The sequence below is a fragment of the Halyomorpha halys genome, unplaced genomic scaffold, assembly GCF_000696795.3.
Source record: "Halyomorpha halys isolate HHAL.00 unplaced genomic scaffold, Hhal_1.1 Scaffold905.1, whole genome shotgun sequence".
NCBI classification, from domain to species: domain Eukaryota; kingdom Metazoa; phylum Arthropoda; class Insecta; order Hemiptera; family Pentatomidae; genus Halyomorpha; species Halyomorpha halys.
Window position 1 is genome coordinate 121775 of NW_027106270.1, and position 10904 is coordinate 132678.

The 10904-nt window shown below is 35.3% G+C and overlaps 2 protein-coding genes across 2 annotated transcripts in view; one reads left to right on the forward strand and one right to left on the reverse strand.

The window, feature by feature from the left end:
• Positions 1-3370, forward strand: part of LOC106687005 (kazrin) — a gene marked incomplete at its 3' end in the record, with an annotated part of 67421 nt that extends 64051 nt beyond the window's left edge. Inside the window, 1 exon segment of the mRNA XM_067044638.1 lies at positions 3173-3370. Within this exon segment, the coding sequence (XP_066900739.1) occupies positions 3173-3370 (198 nt within the window).
• Positions 3371-4784: 1414 nt separating this feature from the next.
• LOC106687007 (protein anon-37Cs) overlaps positions 4785-10904 on the reverse strand; it is an 11835-nt gene continuing 5715 nt past the window's right edge. Inside the window, exon 3 of the mRNA XM_067044637.1 lies at positions 4785-6148. Coding sequence (XP_066900738.1) covers positions 4831-6148 — 1318 coding nt within the window. The 3' untranslated portion in view covers positions 4785-4830. The remainder of the gene's footprint in view (positions 6149-10904) is intronic.

Genomic DNA, 10904 nt, shown 5'->3' on the forward strand with positions numbered 1-10904 from the left:
AAGCCAGGTTAGAAACGAGTTGGTTTGGGTGGTTGAGAAGTTTATTATGGAAGGAACGGTATCTGGTTCTGGCCAAATCGGCAACATAGGGGACATTGAGGTCCTGATGGATGATTTGATTTGTGACAACGTAAGGAGCATTAAGGATTTTACGAAGGATTTTGGACTGTAAAGATTGGATTCGAGAGGAATTAGATGGTTTTGTGGAGCCCCATATGTCCAAATAATATTTTTTTTTTTTAAATAGTAAAAAGCAAAACTGATCTCATAATAAAAATAAAATAACTTATGTACAAGATAAAGAAAAGTAGTTTCAATACTTCAATAATTTTAGGCCTTCTGGAATTAAAATATAAATTTTGGATGGAGCTGGTTTTGACCCAAACTCGGTGATTAACCACTATTTGCAATGTATTAATCTGAATAATAAATAATATTGATGAAAATCAGAAATACAGTTTTAATTAGTAAAATAATACGCAAATTTATTTCTTGGTGAAATTTCAGGAAAAAATGTGAACTTGTGGTAAAAGTAGAATAAAACAAGATCAATTCAAAACAATCGAAATTGAAAAATGAAAATTTGAAAAGAACTTGATTTTGAAAACAAGATAAAATTAATCTAAAATCCCCACTGCACAAAAAATGAAGGAATAATTATTGTTTAGGAAATCTATAAGAGCGTTTTTAGTCTCATAGTTATTGACTTGTCACACCAGACCATAGATTAGATTTTATTTTATTTATGAAAGACAATGTCTTGTACAAATTCATAACTCAATATACAATTATAAAACAAAACCTGAGTCTAGTACTCTATTACAAAAACAATAACCAAAGATAAAAAAAGTTCTCTATAACAAAACAATAAACAAAAACAGACTGGATAATGCACAACTATTAACATAATATTCATTGCTCCATTATATTTAACTTAAAATAATGAGAATTCTTTTAAATAAACGAAAGTGTGATATAAATGAAGATATTAGTTGGCTTCGAAAAGTATTTACATAATAGAATTTATATGTCACTTACAAAATTAAATTTATTACATATTATTACAATGTAAATATATAGTCTTTTCAATTTGGCTTCGCAATCAAATTTCAATGTTTTGTTAGTCGCAAGATACGGATGGCTTTAAGACGTGGAACAATGTAGGAGGATGTGGAACAAACTATAGTTGAAAAAACTTTTGCAGAATGGACAGAGTGGGGTGTAATCGTGTAACCATGATGGGAGTACGAAATTATCTTATGTTAGCCACGTCTCTACAAAACGTAATACTTAGTTCATTCCAATAACTTGACATTCTGTTACGGTTGTCATGGTGAAAACAAAAACACGAGCGATATGTTTTAGACGAGTGGGTTTTGTTTTTGGTGAAGGCGACAGTTTTGATTTTGGAACACGTATTTTCAGACGAGTGGGTTTTGGTTTAGTGAAGGTGACAGTTTGATTTCGGAACACGTTACGATTGTTCAATGTGAAGTGGTAATAGTTTAAAGGCCCTATGTCTGTACTGTTTGAACTGGAATATCACCATATGAGAAATGTTGTCATATATGTTTTGTTTTTCAAAATTATGGTGTTTTACTTCAATGGACGGTCATTAAGACTAGAAGTGGGGATATAGTGCAGTGACGTTTCTTTAGCATGTCCTGGATAAGAGAATAATAATGTAAATTTAGTTATTAAGGTTAAGCATTTAAGTTAAGGTTAAGTCAACCTATAAGTTTTAATTGTTTTATTAATTGATAAGGATTCTTTTTTTTTTCCTTTTCCATTACGTGTAAATATATTTCTTATTATTATTAAACTTTTGTGCATATAGTTCTGCTGTTCTTTCTCTGCTTTCAACTTATTAATTTACCTGTATTTTTGTTGTTTCCGGAATATTACGATAATTCAACAGGTGGGTAGGTAACACCCCTAGGTTTTCTGTTATCTACATGTAAAGGTATTCGCCAGTGGTCATAATTCAACTATTGTTTATATAGGGGTATATTTTAGTTATATTGTGGGCATAATGCTTCGGGGTTTCAGCTATTTCCAAGAAAAATAACGTCGCGCCTAAGGAGTAATTTATTCTTTATTGTTTTGTTTTGTTTTTTTTCCTTTTGCGATTATATTTTTTTTTATTTGACTTTAACTAACCCCCTTCTCTGCCGAGCGTGGCCAACGATAAACGTATAAGTAAGGATAAATCAAAATTTGCGGTTATAATTCATTACTGGTAAATTTAAATAAATTTTTAAAAACATTTATATTGCATAAGATCAGTCTGAATTCTATTTTTGAAAAATATTAACTTTATTGGAAGCCTTGATATGGTTTGTTTGGTTGTTTAGTGGCGCCAAACTTCATTGGTCATTACGCCATTTATATTTTATTTAATTTTGCTAATATTCGTTAAATTTTATTTAATTTTTAATTTGATTTTTTTTTTTTTTTTCCTTCCGATCTAGTTATATTTTTGTCAGTAAATTTTGTGATTTTAAAAACTGAAACATCAATTCTATTGCCTTATCATCGTCTCCAATGGTTTTTTGAGATATCTTGGCTTAGTCCCAAGCTATTGAGGTGTGGTGTAAAATATGGGCATCGTTGGAAAACATGGCTTATTGTTAATTTGTTATTGCAATACTGGTAGTTCGGAGGCGTTTCTTTTTGATATAAGAGAGGAGTGGGTGAGCCTCGTGTGACCTATTCTCAGCCTAGTTAGGACAACTTCCTCTCTACGGCATTTACCACTGGAGGTGCCCCAGGACTTCACATCCTTTTTAATAATTTTTAATTTATTCATTGGGCTTTCGTTCTAAAAAGATTGCCATTTATCTTTGACTTCCTTTACAAGAGGCCTTGATATGGTTTTGAGACCACTCACACCAGACAATACTCCAATCGGGTCCAAAAAGTTTCTCTAAAAGATTGTCAACATCTGTCAATTAGACTGGAGCAAGAGGTAGAGTCTTCATGTAGTGTGACATGTATAAAATTTCCTATTTTTCTGTTTTATCGCTTTCCTGAAAATTTTCTTAATTTTAATGAAGCTACACGCCTAATTATTCGTGAACGCATTATTTTTCTGCTTATTTTAAAAACACATCTGATATGATATGAATGTTAATTATGTTAATATGAATGTTAATTATGTTAATCTGCGCAGTTCAAGAGCTGGAGAATTTGAGCGGAAATGCCGGTACCAGGCTGCGGCTTGAAAACGAACGGCTCAAACGGGAAGTCTCTGAGCTCCGGAAACTAGTCTCTGCTTCCGGCGCTATCGGGACCTCTACGGAGATCCCGGGACCGTCGAGGATCACTCAGCTGGAGGAAGAGCTTGCTCAGGCCAAGGAGACTATTGCTAGTAAGTCCTCATTACTATCAAGTAATGATCTCTTATTTTAATATGTTGACCTCTCTATTTGTGTCTATTAACGTATTAATTCATTAAATTATTTTATTTTATTAATACTATTTTTTTTTTTGTTTTTTTTTAAACTTATTTATCCATTCAAGTGTTTCCTATAACTGTTTTTTTTATTATAGTTTCCTTTTAATCTATGTGTTAGTCTAATTCTCGTAAAATGAATCTATTTGTTTGTTTTTGGTAAACTGATCTACTGCTGTGACTATGAATGATGGGTCTAGGAGGGTGAATTTCGGAGAGCGAATTTGTTGATCGGTTGAATTGAATAATTGTAAAAGGGTGAAATTGGAGGAGCAGAAATGAGAAAGAAAAATAAGAATGAATGAAACATTTGTATTTGTTGTACAGGCCGAAATGGATTGTAAAAGGAAACTGTAGGGGTGAAAAAAATTGTTTATTATATCCTATTATTGTATCTCTTTTTTTCTGATTATACCATGTATGTGTAATTTATATATGTCCGATTACGGATGAATAAGTATGCTGTGTGAGATAGCTTCCTAATGTATTTAGGCAGCATAGATATATAAAGTATTTCTCTCTAACTTAGTAGAGTAGTCCACTTTCAATCCATGGAGAGGATAATTCCTTATAATGTTTTTTATAGATGCTTATTTTAAAAAATATATACAAAACATGAATCCATTTAACAGTGGGTAAATATCCGTCTGTCGAAGTTTGTGTAAATATTTATTTTTTTTAAATAATTTATTTATCGTTATTTACAACTGTATAGATATATACACATAAAGTAAATTTTCTGTAAGTGATATTATGACAAGAAACAAACATGTGGAGAATCTATCCATTGATAGAACTCCAAAAACATTTCTAAAAGAGAAGATCTCGAGCCCATCTTCTCTTCATACACCTAGGAGGATTGTTAGATAATGAAGCCAGGTTAGAAACGAGTATGTTTGGGTGATTGTGAAGTTCATCATGGAAGGATTGGTAACTGGTTCTGGTCAAATCGGCAACATATGGGACATTGAGGTCCTGATGGATTATTTGATTTGTGACAAAGTAAGGAGCAGTAAGGATTTTGGACTATAAGCAGCCAACTGTTTAACTTTTGAAACCCATTTAAAGTTAAGTAACCATAATAAACATTTTTTTTTTTTTTTTTTCGGCCAAGACTCCCATTGGAGTCCTATACTGCCTAACCATGGTTGGGGGTCAAAGTTCTTCATTTTGTGGGACCGCCACGCAATGAAAAAAGTCGACGTCCCAGGCCGGATTCGAACCGGCACCACCAATAGACATCAAATTGGTAAGGCTGTGTCTTAACCACTGAGCTATGGGCGGCCCAGATAAACATTATTATATTCATAAATAACAAAAGTAATCCAGATAATTGTATTTATTAAATTTTTATCGAGTCACGAAGCACGAATTGCTCAACAGGTTCTACTGGGAAGCCAGTGAGTTGGTGGGGGGCCGCAGAAACATTTGGTCAACTTGAGAATCCTCTCCGCCTCCAGAACGCCGCTCAACCTGGCCGAGCACATCCCCGTCATGTTCGGCACACACCCGTCCCCCGCGAACAGAACCGTCGGTGGTCTTCCCCGCTCTGCCAGTGGCCTCGCCATCTTCACGAGATCCTTCTCACTCGAACCCATTGTTATGAATGTAGTAGCTCCCCTGAAGAAGGGATTATTCTTCCACTGGGTACAGTACACCTGCACCGGCATTGGGATTGTCCAGTTCTCCAGAAATCGTCTCAACAAACCAGTCACATCTTTGGCCAACTGACATGGGTCCAAGCACTCTACTTGAACGGCTTCCGGCCCAGAAACAACTACTGTCAATACGTCGTTTGCCGTGGGACACTCTTCGATAGTACTGATGCAGTTGGTCCAATGAAGTCGCTCTATCACTTGCTTCTTATCCCAGCCCAACCTTATAGTCCCTTCTCCTTTGATCCAAAACGGATTCTTGTACTTTAGTATTATTTTTGACAGATGCCCCACCTCTAAAATTTTGATAGCTGCTAACTTCTCTGGGGGCAAGCGTGGTTGAAACATGGCCTCGCATGTTTCTTTGAGGACCCCGAGAGGTAATGTTACGATAACATAGTCCGCTTCTTCGAAAGTATCGCCTTTAATGGAAACTACCGCCCGTGGTCTATTGGGACCCACCTGCGTCCACACTATTTTTTCGACTATTTTACCATATTTGATCCGGTCAGGTGAAACGAGCCTTAATAATGGGTTGAGTATTCTCGACATTCCTGGATGAACAGCCACAACTCCGCCAGGGAAGGCTTTCCACATCCCGTACCTGTTGAGGGGAATGGTGCGTAGGGGCGTTCCTAACGTCTGTCGCACATCATTGGCTAGGCTGAATAGCATCACTTCGGCAGCTTTCTGATCTGGTGCAGGGAACAGAGGAACAACTTCTTGTATCTTCTCTTTGAAAAAGCTCAATAGGTCCTTATTTTCGGGTGCTATCTCGTATTTATTTCTAGCGGCCGTTACTATTTTGTTGAAGAAATCCGCAGCTGCGAAGAAGACCTTGTGCTTGATGGACCGGCCGGTGGAGTCGAAACAGGAATCGCCCACGAACTCCGGGAGCCGTTCGACGGGGAATGGAATGGCCTCATCGAGGCAGGCCAAGTTGTAGGTCGGGTTGGCCGAGCAGGCGCCCCTGATCCCGCTGGCTCCTAGATCCACAGAGGAAATACCAAAGTTCTTGGTCCAAATTCTTCCTCCTGGTCTACAGTCCAAACAAGTTTACTAAGACCATGAGTCGACACACATATCACAAATTTATTCTATACATATACATTCCAGACTTCTGTAACATTTGGACCTTTTCTATTGAGTATTTTCATTTTTACCCCAGTAACACTATTTTTATTTTTTATTTTATTTTATTATTTCCTGCTATTTACAACTGTACATTATAATATATTTAGTAAATTTGATCTCAGTTAAATTGGAGTGTTAGAAACTAGTCTGTTTGGGTAGTTAGGGAGTTTATAATGGAAGGAGTGATATCGGGTTTAGGTTAGATCGGTTACATATGGATGATGATTTTATCTGTGACAATGTAAGGAGCATTAAGGATTTTACAGAGGATCATGGATTGCAATGATTGGATACGAGAGGAATTCAAAGATTTAGTGGAGCCCCAAATCTCAGCTCCGTATGTCCACATTGGCCTTATTACAGTCATGTAGATCAGTCTTTTTTAATGAATTTGTAGATTACACAATTTGTCTAGTAAGTGCTGTCGAAATCGACGTGCAGTTTCCTGTCTTTCCAGTCTTGTTTGAAGATTCCAGGGTAGCCGTTGGTCCAGATGTTGTCCAAGGTAACGGATCTGTTCTACAGGGGTAAGATCAACATTATTGAAGGAGACTGTAGGACAGTCGGTATGTTTACGACGAAGGGTAAAGGGGATTTGATGGAATTTGTTGGAATTTATTTTAATCCTCCAATTACGACAACATTCTTCGAGGGGTGTGATAAGGTATTGGAGAGTTTGGGATGCAATCAAAGGATTATTATTAACTGCGAACATACATGTGTCATCTGCATACGTGGTGAGGATAGTGTTAGGATTGGTTGGAAAATTCAGCAAACGGGAAACCTGCCGTCTGTGGTAGCTTTACTTATCTTAACTTTCAAACAGATATTTATAGCGAGTTGGTTGGTCACAATCTCACACGAGGAGAGGTCGTTACACAAAAAATATTAAGGGGCCTCTACATGTTGGCCGCTCGCCACGAATCGGAGGCTTGTACAAATGTTCGGTAAAAACAGGAACCGTCCAAGCGGACCGTCCACATGACAGTGTTAGAAAGGCAAGCATGGCGGACGTACAAGTGGTTTCAGCCATTGCCCTGGGATTATATTATTTTTATTACAAAAAAAGGAGATTAAATGAAATTAAATATAAAACTTATTATAACAAGTAACAACAAACGCATTCAACCTCCTAACAGCTCTCAGTTGCAACTAGACAAAGAACAATGGTGGAGATGCTACACGAGAGCTCTCACGAACCCCTTTGATCTGTGTCCAAAAAACCGACTCTTGACGGATCGGCAACCTGCTTAGGCCAAATCGTTCCAGCCAGTTTGAGGACTACTAACTTACTGACTACTAACTACACGAAACCTGATGAGCCCTTCATCCAACAGTCGACTCATTCCACTTTTCCGTTTTCGTCGTTTTGTATCCCTTTCCTCTTTCCTATCATATAATGGATTATAATTAAACGCACAAATCCACGCATTCTTGTTATCTATCCCCATAGATCAATCTATCTATAAATATACCCATAAGTATAAATATAAAATACCCATATAAATAAACCCCATGGGGCTTAGAAGAAAAAAAAAATTTGGAACTAACCCTTTACTCTCCATTAATTCCATGGCGTGGCCTTGGACTGTACCAAGACTGTTCCACCTTAGCTGGACTGATATCATCACCTTATAATACCACAAAGCAATCAAAGGAAGAGGAGTACATACATTCCATGTATTATATATGTACGAAGCAATAATTCTATTGTAATGAAGGGTACGAAAAAAAAAGTTTTAGACGACTCAGTAAAATATACATAATACATTTCATGTATTACATATGTATGAAGTACTAACTTTATTATGATGAAGGGTACGAAAAGAAAAAGTTGTTTTAGTATAATTGGCGCCTGGGACTCTTCGCACACAGTGGACGTACACAAACTTAAGGCGGATCTATATGTTGGCCAAGCCGTGGCATGTGGCATGTGGCTGGGTGGCTTGCTTTGGCTGGTACGAGTTGGCTTAAACTTGTTGCTGATCCGTTTAGAGTAGGTTTTTTGGACACACATAAATATTATAGGGGTATTCATGATGTTGTGTTAAATGTTAAATGTTTTACCATGTTAAATGTTATAACTATAAGATTGTAAGCAGCCCTATTTGAAGTCATGTTAAACGTTAAATGCATAAGAGCCCCTAGCGGATTTTCTCAGCAACTTGTTGTATAAGCCTTTATGTTTATAACCTTCCTTCCAGACCCTCATGTTATTGTTTACTTCAGTTTTGATTTAAGTAATTAATTACAACATGCCTAGAGTGAGTGAAAAGTGGAATTTGTGTGAAAGTTTAGCTTATGAAATGAAATGAAAAAATAACTTTATTCTGGGACATATGTCCCCTAAGAATAATTACATTTTTCATATAGTGAGATTTTTATCTGGTGAGCGTTTACAAAGTTTCAGATAGTAGAATGAAATTACATTGTTTTTTTTTACTGTTTTTTTCTCAAATGTATCATTAAAATTATCCATTCTGGTTTAATAACAGGGATATGAATACCACAAACACACGAAAGAACTGAGCTGTCACAACAAAAATGGTGGCGATCTCAACTGGTCTATTGTGTGACGTCATTCTCCATTTAACAGACCAAGTAACAGACTCTCAGCCATGTTAAATGTTATTTCGTTTTACCACGGTAAAAGAAGGCAATTTTTTTCGATTTAACATGAGTTTTTCCATTTAACACGCTTTAACATGTTAAACCAAAGATCATGAATACCCCTTATATTCTATGGATGGGTACGAAAAAGGTGTTAGTGGGTTGCTTAATGTAGAAATTTCTTGACACAGGGATCCAACAACGTACAAGTGGTTTCAACCATTGCACTGGGATTATGATATATTTGTTATAAAAAAAGGAGAATAAATGAAATTTAAATTAAATATAAGTAAATGAGATTAAATATAAAACTTATTATAACAAGTAACAACAAACACCTTTAACCTCCTAACAGCTCTCAGTTACAACTAAACAAAGAACAATGGTGGAGATGCTACACGAGCACTCTCACGAACCCCCTTGGTCTGTGTCCAAAAAACCGACTCTTGACGGATCGGCAACGAGCTTAGGCCGAATCGTACCAGCCAAGCCAAGCCTGGCTTGGCCAACATGTAGAAGAAGGGCAGATCCGGCCGGGAAGAATTCCTTCTTATTTTTTTTGTCTTATGATCTTCTCTTCTTAGATTGTGACAATTTTTACAACAAATAATTTTATATATTACAAAAAAAAAAACTTCGCTAAAACATATAAATTAATTTAAGTTTTTCACTCATATTTAAGTAAAATCTATTATTTCTTTGACTAAGTTTAAAGACGTTATTATTGAACTCCTGAAGAACACTATGTCAATTGCCAGTTTTTTCCCTTCCAGCAATATTTAACCATATACCAACTTACTTGATTTTTTTCCACCTGGCTCTTGTACTATGATAAATTATTTCAATTTTTTATTTAATTTGATACTAGCAGACCCGACAATGCTTCACTGTTGCTATATTTGAGAAAGCATATACATTAAAATAAAAATATAAGTCCGACGTTTCGCTCCACTTTGCAGGGCATCATCAGGGCCGTTCAAAGCGATAGGTTAAACAGACATAGACAAATCGGAAGCGTGGAGGGGAGGTGACCCTCTAGGGCCACTATAGAGCCAAATTTACTTAAATATAAAACTTATTATAACAAGTAACAACAAACACCTTTAACGTCCTGACAGTTCTCAGATGCAACTAAACAAAGAACATTGGTGGAGATCCTACACGAGCTCAGTTATAATATATAATTATAAATATATAATTAACGCTAAACATGACAGCGATTTATGGCTCTATAAACTGCACCAAAGTGCATAACACTGGATCTCATAAAAAATTAAAAAAGGTTTTCTTTATTCGAAACTTCAAAAAAAAAAAAAATCATTTCGCCCTTACAAGGGCATTAAATCTAAAATTTAATGTAGTTTAAAAGAGGATACATTAAGATTTTCAACGATTGTATTAACGCAGTAATTGGATAAAATGGAGAGGAATTTTAGAACGATTATATAAACAATGGTCACCAGAAAAAAAAAAAATCTCCAAATAAACAAGCTAAAAATTTCTAATTTTTAATACCTTTGAAAAATGGTATTTGAGGGTTTCAGTCGGTGCTAAAAACTAATGTCATTTGCTTTTTCCTAAAAAAAAGGTTAAAAAACATTTATTAACCTAATTTACTAATATCCTCATTATGTTATTTAAATCTTTAGTAAATAAAAGATCATTTAATAGAATTACTAATATTTTTTCATATTCTTCAGAAAAAAAACAAATCGATTGGTACATGAAAAAAATGGTACGCGCCAAAAATGTTTAATATTGTTAATAAATTTTTTACCTAAAAATTTGGGCCTTATTCTTCCTGGGAAAATCTTGAACATTTAACTAAACTGGACGGTATGGCAGCACAAAAAGTACCAACTAGCAAATATTAATTTTTACATATCAGATTAGTAGAATGAGTTTTTTTTTTTTGGAGTGCTGAATCGAAATATGAAGTTAATTTTGTGTTTAAAAATATTTTAATCTTCTTTATTGTTTTTCTCCCACATTTTATATCAAAATTGATGTTAATTCTATTTCATAAAAGGAAGATGGTCCGTGAAGAAAAA